The 25783-nt window shown below is 45.9% G+C and overlaps 1 protein-coding gene across 3 annotated transcripts in view; it reads right to left on the reverse strand.

Annotated features, from left to right (window-relative positions):
* The window catches only part of LOC115082137 (zinc finger protein 585A-like), a 54112-nt gene that overhangs the window by 22859 nt on the left and 5470 nt on the right, over positions 1 to 25783 (reverse strand). For 2 of the 3 annotated variants that reach the window (XM_029586393.1, XM_029586392.1), the window contains exons 2-3: positions 18677 to 18809; positions 973 to 1107 (exon numbers count right to left, since the gene is read on the reverse strand). In XM_029586393.1, the coding sequence (XP_029442253.1) occupies positions 973 to 1107; positions 18677 to 18809 (268 nt within the window). The remainder of the gene's footprint in view (positions 1 to 972; positions 1108 to 18676; positions 18810 to 25783) is intronic. The other variant, XM_029586394.1, reaches the window with a different exon arrangement.

Below are 25783 nucleotides of genomic sequence, written 5' to 3' on the forward strand. Positions count from 1 at the left end.
CCACCTCGGCTCAAGGGTCCACCTCCGGCACAACAGACGGTGGGAAAGATGGTGCTGCAGAAAACCATGCACAAGCTGGTGCCTACCATGTGGAGTGCCCACCGAAACTGGAGCAGAGCCTAGCCCATCGGGGGGCAGCTCAACCTGCTCAGAAACCCCCTTCCCTTGCAGCAGCGGGATTGGGGACATTGTTGGTACGGCTAGCCGAGTAAAGAGACCTGAGGAAAGACTTACTGAAGCCCTTCCTCGTCTTTGTATCGGAGAAGTTCTTCCTTGCTCATCTGAGCTCAGTGCTTACTGGCTGAGTCCAGAGACGGTCTCCGGCTGCAGGAGGAGAGGGCATAGGCCTTCACCACTGCGCTTGGCTTCCTGTACCCGCTGCCTTTCCGCTGCTTCCGCAGCAATTCCACACCGGGAACTGGCTACTGCACCAAGGCACACCTCTGAGGAATCTTGGAAATCCCCTCAGGAATTCTCAACTAGGGGAGGGACCATTAGGTATCACCGCAGGAGAGCGGGGCTCAATATTCTCCAATTTAGAGGTAAACATTTTTTGATTCTAAGGAGTATTGTATTCCCGATAGGAAGACACAGTCCACATCTGCTAGGAGACGGAAAGATATTGAATGGCTGAGGTCACTGCAGGGGTATACCTAGGGTGATGTCAGCTTTGAAATATGACTCCATCTCCATCTGCTAGCAGGGGAGCATATAAACCATTGGTCCTGAGTCCATCTGGCTACACGCTAGGAAATGGCCTGTTTTTTCACTATTTATTTTCCATCCCGGGATAGCCAACACTCAGCCAAACCTCTGGAATTCAGCAGGCACTAAGGGCAGGAAAAGTCACCAACGACAACATCCTCTAGGAATCAGAATAAACCAGCCATCTCCCCCCAACTAATTCATACAGGCAGAGAAGTGCCTCCAGGCTGCCCAGGAATCCTCCCCTGAACCTGAGCTCTCCCTCACCTCTCCAGGAGCTTTCCAGTCTTCTTCTGACTCTTGGGTCCTGCTGATCCCTGACCCATGGATCTTCCTCATGCACCCATGGATCTTCCTCATTCTCGATCTTTGATATAAGAGAAGGTTTCTCAGATGAAGAGCCTATTCCAAGCCAAAAAGAATTACATCAGTTTTCTCTTACAGAAGGGAAAATGTGATATTCATACAAAGCATGAACCAATGTGTAAACCAACACTTGCATAATGTGAAGCTCATTCTGAATGGATGCAAAAATATTATCAACATCAATACATATAGGAGATGTGGTCTGATAAAATATTAAAGCTTGAGGAATTAAATAGGGTCAGGAAGACAGCCAGCTTAGTTTTCTAGAACCTCACAAATCAAGATTTTAATTCTTGTTATGTTTTCTGATGTACTTTTACATTAAAATGTGATACATGCAGGGATATTATGGGGCAGGGATCTTTCAAAAATCAATTTGGTTCTTTCTTTAAGGGATATTTTGTCAGGTGCTAGATTATACTGTTTGTGTTTGAGTTACGCTATTGCACTAGTTTTAGCTCTGTTAGAATAACTGGAGAAATTACTTACCTGATAATTTTGTTTTCCTTAGTGTAGACAGATGGACTCAGGACCAATGGGTTATGTGCTCCCCTGCTAGCAGATGGAGACGGAGTCAGGTTTCAAAGCTGTCGTCACCCTAGATAAACCCTGCAGTGAGCTCAGCCATTCAGTATTCTCTTCAAAAGCCTTTGTGGTCATACTATTGAAAAACTTAAATACAATTTAGTAACTTGGTTAAGAACTTGATTAAAAACTTGATTAAAACTTGTGACCATAACTGTACTCAACCAAACATAAGCGCTGAATCCCAGCAATATTATAGATGCCCAGATCTAGGGATAGGGTAATGGCTTACCCGTAACCTCTTTGGGATCGAGATTCAAGTGCAATTCCTTGGCACTGTTCATGGGCAGCTGTGGGCGGGATGCTGAGTCTACACTAAGGAAAATGAAATTTCAGGTAAGTAATTTTTCCATTTCCTAGCATGTAGCCAGATGGACTCAGGACCAATGGGATGTTCAAAAGCTACTCCCGAACGGGGCAGGAGGCTGCCAGTGGTCCAGCTGCATCTTCTCAGGCTTGGACATCCAGGCGATAGAATCTGGAGAAGGTGTGCAAGGAAGATCATGTCACTGCTCGGCAGATATCGACGGGAGACAGTAGATTAGCTTCCACCCAGGATACTGCCTGGGCCCTAGTGGAATGAGCTTTAACCTGAAGGGGTAAAGGCTTCCCTGCCTCTACATAAGCTTCCGAGATCACTTCCTCAATCCAGCGAGCTATGGTAGCTCGCGAAGCTGCTTTACCTTGTTTCCTTCCACTGTGAAGAGCAAACAAGCAGTCCGTTTTACGCACCGGTTCTGTACATTCTAGATACCGTACTAACAGCCTACTGAAGTTTAAGTGGCGTAGGAGGCAGTAGCTTTCTGAGTCCTTGCAGTCTATCTATGGATGGTAAGGAAATGGACTGGTTCAGGTGAAACTCCGAGATTACTTTTGGCAAGAAGAAAGGGACGGTTTGAAGCTACAACATTCCTGGAGTCAACCGGAAGAACGGCTCCTGACATGACAGAGCCTGTAGTTCAGAGATGCGATGAGCTGAGCACATTGTCACCAGGAAAACAGTCTTCAGTGTTAACAGGCATAGAGACAGAGTGTGCAGCAGCTGGAAGGAAGGCCCTGCTAAGAAGTCCAGTACTAGATTGAGGTTCCATAGGGGGACCGGCTACTTTAAGGGTGGTCGGAGGTATTTAACTCCTTTTAGGAAATGGGCCAAGTCCAGATGTGTTGACAGGTGGGTTCCATTCACCTCGCCTCTGAAACAGGAGAGAGCCGCCATTTGGACCTTAAGGAGTTGAGGCACAGTCCTTTGTTCAGGCCATCCTGTAAAAATTCCAGAATCATGGGGATCTTGATCGACCAAGGAGAGAGCCCACGTTCGTCGCACCAGACCTCAAATATTCTCCAGATCTGCACGTACGCCAAGGATGTCGAGAACTTCCACACGTGGAGCAAGGTGGCAATTACTGCTGCCAAATATCCACACTTTGTCAGGCAAGCCCTCTCAAGGGCCAAATCGTAAGACAAAACTAAGTTGAGTCCTCGTAAAGGATCGGACCTTGTTGGAGATGGTCCCTATGCGGAGGGAGGTATAGGGGTTCTCCACCAGAAGCCTCCGCATGTCTGCATACCATGGGTGCCTGGGCCAATCCGGGGCCACCAGAAGGACTAATCCTCTGTGGCACTCAATCTTGCGAATGATCTTGCCCAGCAGTGGCCACGGAGGGAAGGCGTACAGTAAGTCCTCCTCTGGCCAGGTCTGAACCATAGCGTCGATCCCTTGGGAGTGCTGATGTCTTCTGTGACTGAAGAATCAGGGAACCTTCACGTTGTGGGATGTGATCAGTCGGTCAATGAATGCGTGGCCCCAGTGATCTATCAGGAGCTGGAAGGCTCTGGTTGACAACACCCATTCTCCTGGATCCAGACTCTCCCTGCTGAGAAAGTCTGCTCTGACGTTATTTTTCCCACGATGTGGGAGGCTGAGATCCCTTGTAGATTTAACTCCGCCCCTTCCATAAGGGGGTCTATTTCCAGAGACACTTGGTGGCTTTTGGTTCCTCCCTGGCGGTTGATGAGGCTACCATTGCTGTGTTGTCTGACATCACAAGGACCACCTGGCCCTGGAGTCTGTGGCTGAATTGTAGGCACGCTAATATGACAGCTCGGGCTTCCAGTTGGTTTATGTTCCAGCATGCTTCTTCCTTGGTCCATCGCCCCTGGGTTGTCAATTCCTGAAAGTGAGCTCTCCACCCTCAGAGGCTCGCGTCTGTCATGAGGACTAGCCAGTTCGGTGAGGAGAGGTTTACACCATTGCTTAGGTGAACTTCCTGCAGCCACCACTGGAGCTGAGAACATACTTCCATCGGTAGGTAGAGGCGAATCGAGTAGTCCTGCGACAGTGGGTTCCAACATGACAGCAGGGAGCGTTGGAGTGGCTGCATGTGTGCCCTCGTCCATGGCACTACCTCTAGGGTTGATGCCATCAGGCCAAGGACCTGGAGATAATTCCACACCCTGGGATGCATTATGTTCATCAACCGGTGCACTTGGCCCATTAGCTTCCTTATTCTCGGGGGGGAGGACTCCAAGCAGGTCTCTGTCCTGCTTGGTGTCGAACCAGACCCCCAGGTACTCTAAGGACTGAGAGGACTTGAGGTTACTCTTGTCCATGTTCACAACTCAGCCAAGTTCCTGAAGTAGGGACGTGACCCTGCTGGTCACCTGGAGGCTCTCTTGCGACAACTTCACCCGGATCAGCCAGTCGTCTAGTTAGGGTGCACCAGGATCCTTTCTTTCCTCAGAGCCACTACCACCACCACTATCATAAATTTGGAGAATGTTCTGGGGCAGTTGCCAGGCCGAAGGGCAATGCCTGGAACTGGTAATGGTGACCCAGTACCGCAAAACTGGTGGTCCTGGCGGATTGGAATATGAAGGTAGGCCTCCGAGAAGTCCAGGAAGGTTAAGAACTCTTCCAGTTGTACGGCCATTATGACTGAGCAAAAAGTTTCCATGCAGAAGTGAATTATCTGCAGATGATGATTGACACTCTTGAGGTCCAGAATGGGGCAAAAGGAACCCTCCTTCTTGAGTACAATGAAATAGATGGAATAACGCCCTGTATTTTCCTGGGGTGTAGATACCAGAGTTATAGCCATCAAACTGAGGAGCCTTATCAACATAGATTCCACTGTCAGTTTCTTGTGCTGGGAGTGGCAAGGAGACATCATGAACATGTCCTGAAGGATGCTGTGAAATTCCAGAGCTCATCCTTCTCGTATGATGTCCAACGAGATCTCGACCCACCGCTGAAAGAAGAGGGATAGTCGGCCCCCTATCTCCTCGTTCTGTGGATGGGTTGGCCAAACTTCATTGGGGAATTTGGGTCGAACCTGAGCCCGAACCAGTTCCTCTTTTTAATTGACAACTCCAAAAGGACTGAGACCTTCCTGAAGGTTGAGATGTCTGAAATGGCAAGTTTCTGTAGGGCCAAAAATGCTGGGAGCTCCTGGTCCAACCACTCATAGGTGAGGGGCACTGCAACCTCTTCTTCTTATCTTCCGGTAGCCGTGGCACTGGAGATTCACCCCATTTACTGGCCAAATTTTCCAATTCGCTTCTGAACAGGAGGGATTCCTTAAAGGGCATCTTTGTGAGGTTTGCCTTAGAGGTCACTTCCGCTAACCAATTTCACAGCCATAGCTGCGTTCTGGCCACCACCACTGAGGCTACCCCTCTGGCCAAGGTACACACTAAGTCAGAGTTTGCATCCTCTAGAAATGCTGTGGCGGGCTCTATCGCCTCTCTGGAATGATCCCCTGAGCTATCTGCCTCTTTTGAAAAAAGCAGACATGAGCGAGCCACCAAGGCACAACAGGGATCAATCTCTAGTGTCATTGCTGTCATGTCAAAGGCTTGCTTAAGGATATGTCCAGCTGCCTATCGTACGCACCCTTTAAGACCACTCCTCCCTCTACTGGGTTAGTTGTTCACTTAGAAATGGCGCAGACCAGGGCGTCCACTTTTGGGAAACGCAGGCGTTCTTTGGCTTCTGGGTCCAGAGGGTACAGGACCTCCAGTGCCCGGCCTCCTTTAAAGCTGGCTTACGGAGCGTCCCATTTCAGGTCGATTAACTCCTGTATGGCTTCCAGCATCAGAAAATATCAAGAGGCTTTCCCAAGAGACACCAGGATGGGGTTCTTCTTTGGCTCCGACCTAGAGTCCATGCCTAGAACTCCCAGAGTCTTCAGGTCTGGGAAACCAGTGCTGGTAATTCATCTCTGTGGAAAAATCGTAATATGGTCCGGTATGGTTCCAAACCTAGAGGGATTTCCCCATCCTCCAATGAGCCTACATCCCCTTTGTCATCCGTGGTGTCTGGGACCCTGTCAGGGATACCCTTGGTGAGGTGAGGCACGTCCCGAGGCATGCTAATAGGGCTGGGAGGACGAGGCCTTCCCAGCTGGGGATCAGTCCGGGCAGGGGCAGCAGCTGATTGCGCCTGAACAAAAGCTTGAAGGCCCTGAAAGAATTCCACCCAAGAAAAGATCACCAGGTCCATGCCTAGGCCAGGAGGAACTGGGGTAGGTGCTGCTGAACTGCCCTCTCCCGAGAAGGACACAATCCCAGGACTGTTGAAATCCGGGGTACTACCAGACAAGGTCATGGCTGACCCATATCTGACTGGGAGGGGCTGGGCTTGGAGAAGTTCTGAGAGTCCAGCCCTCCCTGGACCACCTCACAGTGCTGACACAGGAAGGATTCGAGGTCAGACTGTGCAGCTCTAATATGACAGGCAGCACAAAGGAGTGCGCTTGACCTTAAGCGCGCAAAAATCCGCCCCATGCACATAAGTATAAGCGTCTGGCTGTGCACGAATGTATGCATGGACTTACACGTGTAGGTATGCGCGTGGTTATGCACAAAGGTGAGCATGTACCTATGTGCGCACTTATGAGCGCAGTGGGGCCGGCCTGCACCCCACATACCGACGGTCTTTGGAGAAAAATGGTGCCGCACAAAACCACGCACAAGATGGTGCTGCCATGGCCTGCCACGTGGAGTGTCTCACTGAGCCTGAAGCGGGGCCTAGCTCATTGGAGGGCCGCTCAATCCGCTTGGAAATCCCCTTTCCTTGCCGCAATGGGATCGGGAACGTTGTCGGTATGGCGCGCCGAGCAAGAGACCAAAGGAAAGACCTACCGGAGCCCTTCCACATCTCTGAATTGGAGGAGTTCTTCTTTTGCTTATCTGGGCTCAGCGCTTACTGGCTGAGTACAAAGACGGTCTCCAGTTGCGGGGGGAGAGGGCTTAGGCCATCACTGCCGCACTCGGCTTCCTACACCCGCTGTCTTTCAGCTGCTTCAGCAGCAAAGTCCACGCTGGGAACCGGCTACCGGACCAAGGCACACCTCTGAGGGATCTTGGAAATCACCTCAGGAATTCTCAACTGGGGAAGAATCATTAGGTATCACCGCAGGAGAGCGGGGCTCGATCTTTCTCCAATTTAAAGGTAAAATTTCCTCTTCTAAAGAGTACTGTGTTCCCGACAGGGAAAGCACAATCCACATCTGCTAGGAGACGGAGAGCTACTGAATGGCTGAAGTCACTGAAGGGGGTATATCTAGGGTGACGTCAGCTTTGAAACCTGACTCTGTCTCCATCTGCTAGCAGGGGGGCACATAACCCATTGGTCCTGAGGCCATCTGGCTACACGCTAGGAAATCCCAGGTGTTTTTTAATGTCCATAGAGCAGAAAGGAGTTCATTTTAATGCCTCATCCAAACGTGATGTCCCCAGCAGGAGAGCACCCAACAAAATTTAATATTTTACTTCATTTTTATGTTGTTTATTAAGTTTATTTTTTTTTTCATTCTTTATTTATAATTTTTGAATTTACAAATATTGACAATTTTTCAGAAATAGTTTGATCTATTCACTTGGTATTACATTTATCCCAGTATAGAAATTAGTAAAAGGAAAAAAAACCCAAAACATTATTACATTCATCTTGACTAATTAAATTTGTATATTCAGAACAAACAAAATTATATCGGTATAATATATGGGCAGAAAGGATAGAAATATTATTTAAGGAGATAATCAAAAGAAAACATGAACAAGTTAATGAGTATTAACACAGAATATCAGCTGGTATTCATACTAATTCAAGCCTACTCATTAACAGGCACAGGGGAGGGAGTACTGGGTAGTCAAGCCTCCAGAAACTGATGTAATTGATCTATCTGAAAAAATACAAAAGTATCTTCATTTTTCTTAATTTTGCACCAACAAGGGTACTGTAATAAAAACGAGAATCCCAGAGAAACAACCTTTTGTCTTAAGGACAAAAATTCCCTTCTTTTAACCCGAGTAACTGGAGCAAGATCAGGATATATCTTAATTGGTTGAAGATAATTTAATACAGGAAACTTTTGGAAATACCTTCTCATAAGTTTGTTTATATCCTGTGTAGTAATAAATGAGACTATTAGGGTATTTCGATCTATGACATCTAAACTTGAGCTCTCTAGAAAACTTGTTAAGTTTGCGGGAATAGAGACTGTAGGAGCCGAAGCTCTTTTTGTTAGAAAATAACAAAAATTTACTGAAGGAATATCTTGTTCAGAAAATCCTAACACTTCTATTAGGAATCTCTTTAAAGAAATAAAAGGGATTTCACCCGCTACCTTAGGGAAATTCAAAATTCTAACATTTAGATGTCTTATGTTATTTTCAATCATCTCAAGACGACGAGAATTAGCAATCTGATCTTTAACTAACAAAACATTGAGCTTTTGGAGAGACCTGATATTACTCTCGGTCTCCCCAACTCTATTGGAAATGTCATTATTCTGTTGTTGAATATTCTGAATTTTTTCTTGGAAATTTGAAGAAACAAATTCTATTATTTTCCAGTCTGTTTATGGTTTGGCTCAGTCCAGTAATCACTTCCCAAATCGCCTCTAGAGTAACTGTCTCCGGCCATGTTGTATCGCAGCAGCTCTTCTAATTGTCCAGAGGCTATGGGTTCCTGGCTCTCTATCACAGATGTTTCCCCATCTTGTCCCTCTCCAGCCTCTAAGGAACTCATTCTTTCTGGTACTACTCCGGGAGTCCCCCCCCCCCCCCCCCCCCCCGTCGCTCCTTCCACTTTATTGGAGGGCGACTGGACCGACTTCTCATCGGGGCCACGCTGGGCAGGAGGTGGACATTGGTCTGGGCTTAAGGACACTTTGTCCTGGGAAGCTCCTTCACGTGAACTTCCAACGGATTCACAGGCTCCCTGCATTTCCAGCTGAGTCAAAAAGCGATCTATTTTGAGTTGCATTAGGGAAGGTAAGGATTCGGAGGGGAAAACCCTTATTTTCCCTTTTCTTTTGGCCGGCATGGTCAGGAAATTATTAATATCAGAAAAACAAACAAAATGCAAACTCTTACGCTTATTGATGCTTCTATGTCACTCTCTTATCTTTTTTTCCAGAGATTCCAGAAAATAAACTAGTGAGACCAGGTGAACCGGGCAAAGCCGCGTGGGCTTTAGTGACGCGTCGGCGGCTGTGCCGCGCCACAGAAGTGCCGGTCTTAAAAGGCACCTCCCTCTGACGTCAGGCACAGCAGCAAGTCCCATTCAGGAAGAAACTTTCTTTACTCAAAAAGATAAGAGTCTCACCAGTTCAAGCAGGTAATTCTCAGGAAAAAAAGTCTCTCCAGTTGCCCTCTTAAGTTTGTTATTAATTTTGTTTTAAATCTCACTTTGGAGGGTGCAGGATATAAATACTTTTAAATAAAATAAATAAATAAAAATAAATAAAATTCTGGGGAGTTGGTTCAATGTGGATTCATAGAAACAAACAATATGACTGTAGAAAAGTCATACGGCCCATTCAGTCTGTCCATCCGCACCTCCTGCTCAGCTTCCTCTCCATCAGAGATCCCTTGTGCATGTCCCATGTCAGATACTGTCTGCCTCCATTGCCTCCACTGGGAGGCTGTTTCATGCATCCAGTACCCTCTGTGTAAAAAAATATTTCCTAAGTTTACCCCCTTTCACCCTCATCCCATCATCCCTCGCTCTGTCTAGAGCCTCTTTTCAACTGAAAAAGCTCACCTCCTGTGCTTTTATTCCTTGGAGGTATTGAAACGTCTCTGTCTTATCTTTTCTAGCCCACCTTTCCCCTAGGTATACATGTTTAGATCTTTACATCTCATATGCTTTATAAAGAAAACCATTAACCACCCTAGTTGCTGTCCTCTGGTCTGACTCTATTTGGTTTATATCCTTTTGAAGATGCAGCCTCCAGAATTGCACACAGCACTACAAATAAGGTCTCATCAGAGACTTATACAGACCAACGTCGCCTCCTTAATCTTGCAGGCTATTCCTCTGCCTCTGGCTTTTGGCATTGCCTTGTCCAATTAATTGGCCACCTTAAGTTCATCAGGTCTGACTGGCCCCAGATCGCACTTTTGTACGCAAACGTGACTCCCTGTACTGTACTGCTCCCTGGGGGTTCCCTGTTAAATCAGTCTCAGTCATAGGAATCAAGTTCAGAAAATGACTGGGGCATGCTGAACTCAACACAAATTAGATACCCCCCTCCATTTTTCCTTTTAGTCAACATCCTGTTTTCAGACAAATAATTTCCCCCTATTTCTCCCCCCACTTCTCCCAACCCGCCCTCTCTCCTCCCCCCCCCCCCCCCCCCCCATTAAACTGCAAACCCTGCTACTAAAGTTGAACACAATGAATAGCCTAGTGGTTAGAGCAGTGGACTATGAACCAGGAGACCAGGGTTTGAGCCCTGCTGTCGCTCCTTGTGACCTTGGGCAAGTCACTTTACCCCCCCATTGCCTCAGGTACAAAACTTAGATTGTAAGCCCTCTGGGGATAGGAAAATACCTACAGTACCTGAATGTAAACCCATGTGATATCTCGACTGAGATCGAATGTTGGTATATAAAAATAATAAATAAATTATAAGAGCTGTGTGTTACCAAAACACATCAGAGAGTTATAAACCCAAACTGAATGTGCAGAGACCTCACTTCCCCAAAGAGGAGGAGCAATTTTTAAAAGAGATTTTCAGCCCACAGCATTGCATACCACCAAAACTTCCACTCCATTCCCCAACCTTCCAATAAAATACCTTATATACCCCGGTGACTGCAGGGCTGGAAGAAAAGGGCAGATACCACCCGCTTCCCACCCTTTACCCATTCCAGCAAGCACAGAATCTTCACCAAATGTAAAATAAACAAGTTTCCAATCTTGGTATCTGCAGCTTGTATCTGTCTTTTGCTTCTGCTTGCTCTTGTCTTTCACTTAGTTTCCTCTCTGCCTTGCCATATCTTTTCTTTTAAAACTTAGTTTCTGGTCTTCCTTTCATTTTTTTTTTTTTTTATCATTTCTGTTATTTTTCCTCCTTTGTATATCTCAATCTTCCGTGGCTCATTATCTTCTCTCACTTCCTCCTAGACTTTTTTTCCTGCTCCTCCATCCCTTTCATTACTTCTTCAAACCTCCTCCCTTCACCATGATCCCCTCTCTTCTCACAAACCATCTCTCGGTTTCCCTACCCTATAACCCCCTCTTTTCTCTGTCTCACACAGCAGCTGTCTCCCACAGATTGGTACAGGGCCGCAGGGCTGGATGAGGGCTGATCTTCTGCCTAGCCAGCTCCATCCCCTTAGGTTCTGGGGGCTGGAAGGTCTTAGCTGGATAAGGCTGGACAAGGCAGGGCAGGCACAAGCTGGAACTGAGGTCAGGAACAGGTTGACACTGTGGGCAGAGACAGACTGGAAGCAGAGGTCTGGGTATAGGAACAGGCAGAGAGCTGAGGACTGGATACTGGAATAGTCTGCACAAGACTGGACAAGACACTAAGCAGGGACTAGGACTAGATACAGACACAGGCTTGGGCAAGATACTGAACAGGGACTGAGAATAGATATAGACCCAGGCTTGGGCAGGATACTGAACAGAGACTGGGACTGCATACAGACTGGGGTAAGACACGGTAATAGCAAGATAGGGAATGATACTAGGAACTGGGCAGAGCAGCGCTAGACAAGACAGACTAGGACAGGACCAGACAAGACAACACAGAACAAAGAACACTGAAGCTCGAAGGCAGCAATTTAGAAGGCCCAGAAGCCACTAGGCGGGAAGAGGCCTGAATAGGTCACAGAGAAAGGTCTAAGATAAGAGCAGGCCAGAAGGCCACAAGGCAAGGTAAGGCCAGAGTATGCCACAGAGCACGGTGTGAGGTTCAAGCAGGCCCGGAGGCCACAAGGCAGGTAAGGCCTGAGTAGGCCATAGAGCAATGTACAAAGAGACAGAAGGACCTGAGGCCACAAGGCAAAGTAAGGTCTGAGTAGGCCACAGAGCAAGGTGTAAAGTAACAGAAGGCTCAGAGGCTACAAGGCAAGGTAAGACCTAGTTAGTCCACAAGACAAGGTACAAGATAACAGAAGGCCCAGAGGCCACAGGGCATGGAGCAAGTTACAAGCAGCCAGGTCAGAAAGCTAAGGGTGACTTCATAAAGAGGCATCTAGGTTCTGGCAAGGCAGGGTTAAATGGGGCTGGAGCTTGGGTGTGGTGTGAGTAGCGAGGAGGAGCTTGGCAAGGCTGGTGGTAAGGCTTACTGTGGAACCCTGGTGGAGGGTAGGCTGCCAACAAGCTGAACCAGGGCATGGAGAGCTGTGAAACAGGTGAAACCATGCCAGCAGCTTTTGTAATCCTCTTTATTTCTCTCTTCTTCTTAAGTCCCCATCCCTAATCCCTCAATTTCTCTTTTTATAACAGCCCATGTTCTCTTTTCCAGCTTGTTTCTCCTTCTCCCTTCTCTCGGCATCTTTGACCTTTTCTTCTGCTTGCTAAATCAATGCTAGCTCTTCTCACGAAGCCATGTTTATCCATATATCCAGTAATTATATTATTAAAAAACGTTTCCACCATTTTCTCTGGCACTGACATCACACTAACCAGTCTATATTTTACTTGATCACCCCAGGAGTCCTTTTTTTTTTTTATAACTTTTACTAATACATACATGTATTTTATCATAAGAGATACGCATAAACCATTACAATTATTCATACCAATATTACGTCATTAACAAGGAGTCCTTTTTTTAAAATATGTATTATCCTCAAGGACTCAAGTACAGTGATAGATTTTAATGATAGATTACAGAATTATTTCATACTTTCGAACTCCTGGAAGAATACCATCAGATCCTGGTGTTTTTTCTATTTTGCTACTAACTGATGCATTTACTCTAGCATTTCATCCAGTTTTACAATGATTTGCTTCATTTCTTATGAATCATCTACAAAAAATGGTTCTGGCATGGATATCGTCTCAACATCCTCTGCAGTAAAGACTAAAGCAAAGAATGAATTTAGTTTTTCTGCAATGGCCTTTTCTTACACCCCTTAATATCCCTTTTATCCTCAGTCAATTAATGGTCCAACTGACTTCCTTGCAAGGTTTTTGCTTCTGATGTGCTTGAAAAACTTTCTATTAGAAGGGATAGCCTCCTCGGCAAATTTCTCCTCAAACTCACTCTTGGCCTGCCAAATGAATATTTTACATCAAATTTGCCTAAGCTCCTACGCTCTTTTCTACTTTCCTCATTAGGACCTGCTTTCAGTTTTGTAAAGGATACTTCTTTTTCTGCTTCAGTTTAGCCTCCTTCACAGCGCCATTTAGCCACGCACGTAAAATGAATTCTATCCGGGCTTCTAAGGTCTGTCTCTCTGTATTCTATCGTAACCTCTGGCTTCATCTCATTTTCTCTTAACCTCCCTCTGCCAGTCCACACACCCTCATTCCCCTCTAACCCTTCCCTCTCACCCTCTGGCTATTTACCCGATCCGGCACATCTTTGGCTGTCTTTCTACACTCTATCCTAAGTTGATGCCAAGAAAAGAGGTGCTCATTGAAAGGGTATTTCCCTGTATTCCTCCGTCTTGCAGCATTCCAGCTCCCACGTCTTTCCCTATACTCCTCCATCTTCCCTCTGTACTTTCTCTCTCCTCCACTATTGCAGCTCTTCATTTCACATCTCTAACCCTCATCCTCCTAGGCTTCCATCTCCAGTTTGAAACCCTCCCTCACCCTCAAAAGGCCCTTTGCATCCCTCCTCCCAGCACTACATCTCCTCGTTCTATGAGTCTTTCTTACAGCAGAGGCCAGTGCCTGTGGCAATTGGTTGTGTTGCATGGTGGGCTCCGGGTGGCAGATTTATTCCATCCTCTCCTCAAACAAGAATCAGGCAATACTAGCTCTTTTTTTTGCCCCCAGTGAATGTCAGGTCATCCAGCTATTTCCTACACCCTACTTCCAAAAAACACAAGCAATGCCATACTGGGTCATACCAAGGTCCATCAAGCCCAGCATCCTGTCTTTGACAGCGGCCAATCCAGGTCACAATTACCTGGCAGATCCCAAAACGTCTATCATGTACTATTTCAGCCATCTCTTTTCCAACCTTTCTTGTCTCACTTCAGAAGGGAGTCGTTCCATCCCCTTTATCTTTCCTTGCCCTTCTCTGACCCTTTTCGATCTCTGCTATGTCTTTCTTGAGATGGGATGACCAGAACTGCACAAACTGTTCAAGGTGCAGTTGCACCATGGCTCGATACAGAGGCAATATGATATTTTCTGTTTTATTCTCTATTCCTTTTTGAATCATTCCTGATATTTTATTTGGCTTTATTTTTTTTCCACTACCACCTACTGAGATGAGGATTTTAATGCATTGTCTAAGGTCTTTTTCCCGGGTGGTGGATCCCAAAACAGAACCCAGTACTGTGTACCTGCAGCTGGGATAATTTTTCCCATGTGCACCACTATGCACTTTTTCACATTAAAATTTGTCTGCTATTCAGATGCCCAGTCTCCCAGTCCTTCTGCAGTTCCTAGCAATCTGCTGCTGTTTTAACAATTTAGAATAATTTTGGTCATCTGCACATCTGTAGATGTATGAGCGTGAGTATATATGTGCAACTGTGTGAGAGTGAGCGTGTGTGTGTGTCAGGATGTATTCTAATAACATTTCCTGAACCTGAACCTTAATGAGTACATTAATGCAAAAGTACCATGTAATCACGTATCTACCCTTAACGAAGGCTTGGTGGGAAGTTGCATGGAGCGGCAATTAGTACCCTAACAAAACTTGCTGGGCAGACTGGATGGACCTTTTTAATATGTAGCTGCCTTCACTTTTTATCAGTGCAAAACAGGGGTATTCTGGGACAGGGTCAAGAGGTATGTACAGAAGTTGCTGTTCTAGAAGAGATATATGCATATACGTTATTGAACTTATTCATACACTTCTACACCTATTAATTGACTGGCAGAAGTGAAATTGGGCTTGTCTGTTGGGTGCAGTTTTTGGGCAGGAAGTCTGGGTGAACTGTAGGGGGTGTAGGGTGACGTCTTAGAGGGACTAGGTGAACTGGAGATGGACTGAGTGAACTGGCAGAGATATCGGTGAACTGGTGATTTCAAATATGTGCACAAGTAAGTGTTTTACCTGCCTCCATATATGCAGGACGATGCAATACCGTGCGCTGGTCTGCAGTGCACGGCTCAACCCACGATTGAATGCGTGTTTTGGACGTGTATCCATAACCCCTGGTGCGAAATGGGGGTCAGCGCCCCGGAGAGGTGGAGCGGCGCGTGTTAAGAGAACGGGTGCTCAATCATGAGCACCCATTTAACGCACACCAATAATGCATCGGCTTGATGAATTGGGGTTATTCCGCTTAAATATTAAATTTTTTTCTGCACCTAAGGCATGTGCGTATGTTTATAAAATATGTAGAGAAATTAGGCGCTTTCATTGAATTGGAATTATTCGCCCATACTGAAACATGTGTGTGACTTTTGGGGCAGAACTACGTGGTATTTTATAAACTGTGCAGCTTCCATTCCATGTGTCCACTTACACATGCAAATGCAGGACTGCAAATAGCTTGGAAAGTTAGGCTGTGTATACGTGTCTGTGTCATAAAACGAGCAATAACATGTCTGTTAGCGCAAAAGTGTGTATTCCCTCCTTCTCCTTGCCAATCTAACTCAATCTTAGGATGATCAGAACTCAAAGTTTCCCAGTCACGCTAACGCCACTGCAAAGGAACATCATCCTGGGGACTTTTTACCCAATTTGGTGAGTTTTTTACAGTGAATGTAGTGACTTTCTTCAGGTAGGAGTTTGCAATGGCCCTCTGGGTCTGCCCCTCCCCCTCCCCCACTGTGTGCTGGGCCCAGACCCAACAGAGCTGCTGAAAGTGAGCTGGAGGAGAGAGGGACAGGCAGAGAGGAGGGAAGGGAGGAGCGAGAGACAGAGAGAGTACAGAATAGAGGCACAGAGAGAGTGTGGAGGAAAGAAGGAGGGCACAGGGAAGGGAAAGGAGAGACACGCATATGGGGGGGCATAGAAGAGGACATGGAAAGAAGGGAGAGATACCAATGGGATTATGGATGAAAGAAGGGGAGCACAGAGAAGGGAAGGGAAGGGAGAGACAAAAGAGGCATGAGGGAAGGAGAAGATGTTTGACAATGTCCCTCATGAGAGGCTTCTAAGAAAACTAAAAAGTCATGGGATAGGTGGCTATGTCCTTTCGTGGATTACAAACTGGTTAAAAGACAGGAAACAGACAATGTACTTTCTCCCTTTCGGAATGGGAAGGGATAATATTGGGCTTGGGTAAGGGATTAATTGCATCATCGTTGCTAGAAAATACCCTAAAGATGTTTTATAGATGGTACTATTATCCAGTTAGATTGCACTATATGTCATCTCATATTTCTGCCTTGTGTTGGAGAGGATGTCAGAGGGAGGGCAGCTATTTTCATATGTGGTGGACTTGTCCTGTACTCCGCCCGGTGTGGCAGGCGGTGGACACATGGATCCAACAACTGTGTGGCGTCTCAGTGGAACTATTGCCGAAGCATGCCTTGTTAGGCATTCCAATGCCTTTGTGGCAGGAGGGTCACAATAGGTTGGTCACCTATATATGTACCGCCACCAGAACTGAAATAGCAAGGAAATGGAAAACTCCTAATACTCCCACACTGGTGGAAATACAAGCAAAATTGGACCATATCTATCATCTGGCAGAAATTACAGCAAAACTTCGGCGGACTTTACGGCGGTTTCGAGATACGTGGTCTCCCTATCGTATATGGATGGAGAAGCGCGCCTGCTCTGTTGTTTCCTGAGCCAGATCTCCTTCCGACGTTTAGAGAATTTCCTCTGTGAGTCGTGGACTGCTATGACTTTGCTCCAAGCTACTTATGCTCCTGTGTTGGCGGAATACCCACTAGACTGTGACTGGAGGGGGGGGAAGGGGGGGGGTCAATTGCTTATACACGGAGACTCAGACATGTGGTTCTTTGTTCTGGATAAGCATTTAATAACCTCGTTCATTTATACCTCATAGCAGATCGAGTACACATTGCTCTTGGGTTTGTTTTTTTTATCGTTTTCTACATGATATAACAGTATGTTGCTTTTGTACCATTTGTACTGACATTTTTATGTTTTGTTCTGTGGGTGATCTGTACATGAGCTTGTCCTACGATGTTTCTGGTTTTGTTGTCTCTTTAATAAACAACTCATTTACAAAAAAAAAAAAGACAGGAAACAGAGAGTAGGATTAAATGGGCAATTTTCTCAGGGGAAAAGGGTAAACAGTGGAGTGCCTCAGGGATCTGTATTGGGACCCGTACTTTTCAATATGTTTATAAATGACCTGGAAAGGAATACGATGAGTGAGGTTATCAGATTTGCAGATGATACAAAATTATTCAGAGCAGTTAAATCACAAGCAGATTGTGATAAATTGCAGAAGGACCTTACGAGACTGGAAGATTGGGCATCCAAATGGAAGATGAAATTTAATGTGGACAAGTGCAAGGTGTTGCATATAGGGAAAAATAACCCATGCTATAATTACACAATGTTGGGTTCCATATTAGGAGCTACCAACCAGGAAAAAGATTTAGGCATCATAGTGGATAACACATTGAAGTCATCGGTTCAGTGTGCTGCAGCAGTCAAAAAAGCAAACAGAATGTTAGGAATTATTAGGAAGGGAATGGTAAATAAAATGGAAAATGCCTCTGTATCGCTCCATGATGAGACCACACCTTGAGTACTGTGTATAGTTCTGGTCACCGCATCTCAAAAAAGATATAGTTGCACTTGAGAAGGTACAGAGAAGGGCAACCAAAGTGATGAAGGGGATGGAACAGCTCCCCTATGAGGAAAGGCTAAAGAGTTAGGGCTGTTCAGCTTGGAGAAGAGATGGCAGAGGGGATGTGATAGACGTCTTTAAAATCATGAAAGGTCTAGAATGGGTAGATGCAAATTGTTTAATTACACTTTCGGATAATAGAAGGACTAGGGGGCACGCCATGAAGTTAGCAAGTAGCACATTTAAAACTAATCAGAGAAAATTCTTTTTCACTCAATGCACAATAAAGCTCTGGAATTTGTTGCCAGAGGATGTGGGTAATGCAGTTAGTGTAGCTGGATTTAAAAAAAGGTTTGAATAAGTTCTTGGAGGAGAAGTCCATCAACTGCTATTGATCAAGTTGACTTAGGCCGGCATCAGTAGCATGGGTTCTTCTTAGTTTTTGGGTACTTGCCAGGTTCTCGTGGCCTGGTTTGGCCTCTGTTGCAAACAGGATGCTGGGCTTGATGGACCCTTGGTCTGACCCAGGATGGCAATTTCTTATGTTCTTATGAGAAGAGAGAGAAAGCAACATGGGAGGGAGGACAGAAAGAGAAAGAGCAGGGAGAGGAAAAGGTGAGAAAGAGAGAGGGCACAGGGAGGCATTGAAAGATGAGGGCATGGGGATGGAGAGGGCTAGAGAAAGAAGGGCAGAACAGAAAAAGGAGAACAAGGTAAAGGGAGAAGGAGGGGGCATATTGAGAGACAGATAGCACAAGAGACACAGAGACGAAAGGCTGGCAAGGGAACACTCCAGCTATATTTGTTACCCCATACTGAAAGCATTCATTTCATTGTACAACTTCTAATAATAGAATGTAAAAATCACCTTTACCCAGCGATATCAGAGTTTCATAATTCTCTTGCATGGTCTCCTTGTAAAGCTCCTTCTGCCATTCTTCCAACATCTCCCACTCATCTTCCCAGAAATAGACAGCGACGTCCTCAAAGGTTACAGGGACCTGGAAAAGGAAGAGGGACCCAGTCAGCACTGCTGCCTCAGGCACAGCAGCACAAACTCCTGACATGTTGCCTCTTCAGTCTGTAAAATATTTTAAAAAATTCTCTGTACTCAGTTCATCTGAGATGATTACTCCTAGGCCTCTTTCCTGTTTAACAGTTGCCAGTTTTAAGAGAGCAAGCCATAACAGTCGCAGGTCCAACACTCTGGAACAGTCTACCGCCCCAGCTCAGACTCGACAATGTATTTTAACAGCACTGTTATAATCGACAATTTTTTCACCATCTCTACCACAATTTACAATGCCCCCCTCTCAATTATATTATCACATGTGCTACAAATCTATAAGGTCTACACTCCTTCTACCATTATACAAATTGCCAAGACACTCTTGTTTCTAAGTTTATCAAGTTACAAAATTTCCCATGTTACAGGTTTCAGGATACATGTTATAATGGCTTCACTTCCTCTCCTATAATAGATAACGCCAAAGCTACCCTTGCCACAAAATTACTCATGTTCCATAGTTACTCATGTCACAAACATTTACTGTAAAGAAGAAATCTAGGCTAATGGATCCCTTTGTTATTATGTAAACCGGTGCGATAACACTAGTTGAACATCGGTATAGAAAAAAAAACAAACAAACAAATAAATAAATAATTGGCTTTTTGATTTTTATGTCCCAAATGCAAGACTTTACATTTTAATGCACTGAAAGAGTTGCCAAACTCTTGACCATTCTAACAGTTCATTAAAGTAATTTTTCTCACCCCCTTCTTGTCTTTCTATTCTGTTACAGACTTTTATACCTTCTGCAGACAAGTAGACACATTCCTCAAATCCCTCTGCAACATCATCAATAAAAATACTGAAATGAACTGGATATCGCTGAGCTCCACTGGTCATGTATTTACCTTCCTTGCGGCACATAGGGTAAGCAAGTGATAGGAACACAGCTTATGGGATGGCCTTACGAGCCGCTGTACTCACCCTGACGCAGCCAAGGGCGACCAAGGATGCCAAAAAGGAAGTAACTCTTGATCCATGCCTACACCATTCAGATCCGTCCAAGCTATTCATCCTGGAGGTAGATGCATCTATCCACAGCATAGGCACTGTCCTCCTACAGCATAACTATAATGGTACACTCGTGCCCTGTTCCTACTTTTCAAATAAATTCTCTCCATTAGAGAATTATAACATTGGAGATCATGAGCTACTAGCAGTTAAATTAGCCTTGGAAGAATGACAGCACCTGCTGGAAGGAGCCAAGTACCCAAAAACTATCTATACGGATCACAAGAACCTACAGCATCTAGCGCAAGCACAGAGACTGAACCCTCAGCAAGCCACTAGTCATTGTCTTTTAATTGGTTTGACTGAATTGCGGTACCGGCCTGCTGAGAACTGACAAACCGATACCCTCTCATGTTCCTTTGATACTGAGGGCTCTCTGGAATCCCCATGGCATATCATTGATCCTGCGAAGATTGCGGCTGCTGCCATATTTACTGTTCATCCTGTGAAATCCATGGTTCCCTGGTGCCTACGACAGAAGATTCTTCATTGGGCTCATAACTTTCCTTGGCGGGCCACCCAGATATCATCCAAACCTTAGAATTAGTCATTCAGCATTACTAATGGCCTCAGATGAAGACCAATGTGAAGCGTTATGTAGAGTTTTGCTCCATGTGTGCCATGAATAAGAGTGTGTGAGCATGACCTTGGGTGTTATTACAGCCGCTGCCAGCCCCCAAAGAACCCTGGACCCATTTGGCCACTGACTTCATCACTGACCTTCCCCTCTTTGGCGGCAACACCACCATATGGTTGGTAGTGAATAGATTTTCTAAGATGGCTGATTTCACGCCTCTTTCGGATCTCCAGTCTGCGCCTGAACTGGCTATACTCTTTGTCTAACACATCTTCTGTCTGCACGGGCTCCCTATTCAAACATTTTCAGACTGGGGGGGTTCAGTTTACAACCTGCTACTGGAAAGGTTTGTGCATTACATTGGATTTCACCTCAGCTTACCACCCCCAGAGCAATGAACAAACTGAGCAGGTAAATCAGAGGCTCAAGGCCTTTCTATGAGCCTATGTGAACCAACACAGGATAACTGGACCTCCTTCCTCCCACAGGCCGAATTCTCACATACTATAATAACCACTTGAACAGTTCCACAAGGTCATCACCCTTCTACATCAAGTTTGGACGCCATCCCCATATTCCCAGATCTGTTCCAGTCTCTGACTCTTGCCCAGCAGCTAGCTTGATGGAATAGGAACTGTGTCAGAAAACACACTGTCTCCTAGAGCAAGCAGTAGAGTGTTTTAAAAAGCACGTTGACAAGAAACACTGCCCCAAGCCTCAACTTTACCCAGGAAGCTTGGTTTGACTCAGCACTACAAATCTACAATTGAAGATGCTATCTCTGAAGTTTGCACCACAATTTGTGGGTCCATTCCCCATTGAGCGACAACTGGGCCTTGTGGCTTATAAGCACAAACTGATGGCATCTTTACAAGTTTATGATGTTTTCCACGTCTCACAGCTGAAACCTGCCATTCTCTTTTGACCAGGTAGACTGTCCCTCCAGATCACCGAAGTTGCTAAGGCAGAAGACACTCAATTCAAGGTCTAGGAAATTTTAGGTTTCTGAAGAGTCCGAAACCAGCTGCAGTATCTTATATCGTGAAAGAACTATGGACCTGAGGAGAACTCTTGGGAGCCGGCCTTCAATCTGCAAAGTTCTGGCAACTCGTATCTGAATTCCACAGGACATTCTCTGGGAAATCCAAACCCAGAAGAAGAGGGAGGGGGTACTGTTTGGAACACTTCTCGTGGGATCGCCCTGCGAGCCGCTGTACTCACCCCGATGCCACCGAGAGCAGCCCAGGACGCTGTTGGCAGGCTTCCACAGCTGGGACACAGCCATCTCCTCAGCACTGCCAGGCGTGACCCCATACACCACCATGCTGTTCCTGTCCCAGACCCTCCTTAGGTGCACATGCATATACACGCAATATATGAGCCCCGCGGCGGGAAACACTGAGTGGGGACCTCTGAAGACATCAGGCTGATCAGCCTATTTAAGCAAGGACCTTGCAGCCTTACCTTGCCCCCAATAACAGGTCTCCTGCCTTGCAATGCATGTTGCCTAGTGTTCCTGATTCCTGTTTCTCTTCCAGCTTTGCCGTGTCCAGCCTTGCCTTATCTGTCTTGTCCAGTGTCTTCAGTGTGTCTTCATCTACTCTTGGCATGACTCTGTGGATATTGATCTTTTGCTTGGACCTGACCATGATTGCCTGCTGCCTGGACCTGACAATGCTTGCTAGCTGCCTGCCCTGACTTTAGCCTTCTCTGACACCTGTTAGTCTGCCCTGACCCTGATGTGCTTTTGGGCTTTAGTTATTTATCACCGCCCTGGGGACCCACCTAAGTTCTGCCAGCCACTAGAACCCAAGGGCAGCCTGCGCGAGAGAAACATCTGGTAAATATGAAGCTCCAGACTGTCCCACTACAGGGTGCATTCGCCAGCTGCCAGCATAGGCTTCTTGGGTTCGCCATCAAGGCTGCATCAACTACTCCGCAGCACAAAGGACTCACTCACCTGTTACCCTTCACAAGTTGGCACTAGCAGACTACAACTTTCAAGAAACCAACTTTGTTGGTGCTGGCAGATTGGTGATGACTGAGTACTGTCCAGTAGGTCCACAGGGCTCTAGGTGGCCAGATAATCAGGCAGTCATCTCACTACTTTTGGTAGCTGTTTTGGATGGCTCTGCATCTTTTCAAGTGGTGGTAAAAAAAACAGATGGTTATTGGATTAAGTTTGGAATCTTGTTTGCTCAGCTACCCAGGACGGTGGATAGGAAAATGATTTGGGTAAGAAATGATATTCTAAAAACAGTTAAGTAAGCACAGGAAAAACTGGGCAGACTAAAGGGGACAATGAATCTTTTTCTGCTGCTATCTTATGCTGTCTTCACAGCATATCCTTTCTTCCTTGAGCTGCTACACAACCAAATAACCTTTGATTCAATTTTAGATAATCAGATAGACTCAGCTCTTGAACTTCAAAACATTTCTTAGAACAATGAATAAACATAGCACTCCCTGTGATGAAATGGAGTCAAAAGTAACTGCACAGAATCTTTGGAATTGTTGCACTCAGATGAGTTTCTCTGTAGTACTTTAGTTGAATTTATAATGAAACTGGTAAAAAGCAATGCTTTCCTCAGGGTTTGTGACAGAGAAAATAGAAGCTTAGCTGAGAGCCTTTTTTCAAGCAGAAGAAATCACTCCTGAGGAACAAACTGTCCCAGGATGCTTTAGGTCCAAGATAGGGTTGCCAGATGCCAAAAATGTTTAGAGCCCAATCAATCACCAAATCTAGCCCAAAACTTGCAAAAACAATTTTTATTATGCACAGTTTTACACAAATTCCTGCATTGCATGCAGACAAATTTACAAAATTAACAATGAATATAAAAAAATTAAAAAATATTGCTAGAAAAGACTAAAAATCAAGGTTGTCATGTTTAGTGTTACCATAAGGTACATCTGAGAGCTGTGCATAACTGCGCCATGCAAGATGTATTAGAAGCAAGTCCAGGTTGGGGACCTGACCCCCCCTAGGCCATTAATACTGCTGTTCCGTTCCTGCTCAGGGGTGGTAAAACAAGCAGCTTTCTTTTTTCAAGCCCTGCATGGTGGAAATGAGGTGGCAGAGCAAAGAAAACATTTCTTTTAAGTCCCTGGCAGGGCGAAAGTAGCAGCAAAACAGTGATGCAAGTTGCCTTCAGAGCTATATCTTACTGCATTTTGCAGTCGGCCCACTCAGGAATGGCGAAACCCAATGCAGTTATATTGATTGCTTTAGCACTGTACTGGTACTGTTGATTGCTCTTGGACAGAATAGTCTGGGGCTAATTTATAAAGTGTTAGCACTGACAATGTATTATAAGGCAGCTCTATTCCCTTTAGCACAGAAAACAGTGCTGTATTTTTGAGTGAAACTAATAGCACATGACATGGCATTACAGATGGTAGTGGCTCTCACCCCGGGATATCTGGAAGCCTCTTAGGGAGTTCACAGCCAGCCCATTACTGCTACTTGAGAAAGGGAAGCCTGAACTGCAAGAGACAGCCACCGGCCACTGGAAAGAAAAAGCCACCCTCATTGATATCGAGGATCCTTTGTCAACAGAGATCTGTACATCTACCTAGAATAAGCCGCAGACTATATTTAGTCTTTATTTATTTATTTTTTGATGGGAGAAGTAAGACGGATAGAGAAGTGTCCACTTGTAATATTCATCCCTCAGACTCTCTAAAATGAGCAAAGCAAATTTAAGCTGTCTGATACTCACTTTCCCTTCCCCTACCCCCAAGGCACAGCTCCTTCCATTTCACCCTCAAGTTCAAACAGGCACCAGTTTGTCAGGAAGAGACGACAAAGCACCACTAGAAATATGCCTTCCAGCTACTGCAGCACCCTTCCAGAAAGAAGCCCAAAAAAACGCACACACCAAAAAAAAAATAGCCCAAAGTCCTGCAGCCAAAAAAGGAAAAAATTTCCCATGCACGCTCAGAAAAGAAACCACCTATCTGGCAACATTGGTCCAAGAAACCAATTGGGAAGGGAGAAACACTTTTGAGTAAGGAAATGCAAAATTGGAAATATCCACTCAGGAAGTTCAGAACAATCACATTGCAGCTCTAATGACCTATCAGAGCAAAGGTTATATGCCTGCGGAGAAACTAAGTCAAACAATACAACAGTCACAGGGTGGCAATGTAACTAGAGAAAAACATATAGACTGTGTACAGTAGTAGGTTTAAGCATAGGGAATATAGTTCATAGCATACTAAGTCGTTAAATATAAGCTTAGTGTTATGAACCCTCCTGTAGCGGTGCTACGGGAGGCTCCTTAGCTCTTCCTGGAGGCCGCTCCGAAGCCGGGGTCTCACCTACGAACTATCCAGGATTTGCTCCAGGGCCTGGGAGGCCTCAATGTTCTTGGGGCCTGCCTGAGGCTTGCTTGTGTCTGCATGGACTTCCTGGTTTGAAACCATGCCCTTTTCCCTAGGGGCCGGCCCGCAGCACTCCTCCGTAGTTATAGGGCCACCTAGGTGTGGGCCATCCAAACTCCTCCCAGGGAGTCGCCTGTCTGCAGCCCTATAAAAGGACTTCAACTTCCAGTCAGCCTTGCCTTGCCTCGGAGTTACTTCACTCTGGAGGCTCTTGCCTGCCAGAGCTCTGTCAGGCATTCTTCGTGGAGCTCCTCTTCGTTGTGTCTTCTTGTCATGTCACGCCATGTCAAGTTATGTCTTCGTGCCTGAGGTCCTCGTCCAAGTGTCATGGTGTCTCATCTTGATCCTCCGCTTCCTGATGTTCCTGCTTCCTTGGTGTCCTGCCCTTCTTGGTGTTTGCTTCAGCGCTCCCGAGCCTTCTGGTACCTGTCAGACCCGACTCCCTCGGATGACGTCTTTTCCGAGCATGGAGTGGCCTGCAGGTGGACTGGTGTCCTGTGCTCCTGAGCCGTCATGTCCTGCCAGCCTTTGTGGAGCTTCGGGCGACATCTGGCTTCATTGTCAGAGTCCCACTTCGACTGGATTCTTCCCTGCGTTTGTCCCGTTCTCAGCGTGATCCGTGACCAGCCTCCTAGGGCTGTGTAGGGCGCGCAGTGGGACAGGGTGGTCCGCGACCAGCCCATTGGGTCTGCCCGTGAAGGTGGGCTGTGTAGGGCACCCTGAGAGACAGTGCCAATGTCCTTCTGCCCAACCTCTCGTCTCGTCTGGACTTTGTCAAGTTCCTCGTCTCGTCCTGGATGCTGTTGCATCAGTCTTGGTGTCATGTCAATGTCTTGTTCCTGATGTCGTTGCATCGACCATTGGTCCGTGATGTCTTCGCATCAGCCTTGGTGTCATGTCCTCAACTACCTTGGTGTCATGTCTTGTTCCAG

Source organism: Rhinatrema bivittatum, unplaced genomic scaffold, assembly GCF_901001135.1.
Source record: "Rhinatrema bivittatum unplaced genomic scaffold, aRhiBiv1.1, whole genome shotgun sequence".
Taxonomy (NCBI): Eukaryota; Metazoa; Chordata; class Amphibia; order Gymnophiona; family Rhinatrematidae; genus Rhinatrema; species Rhinatrema bivittatum.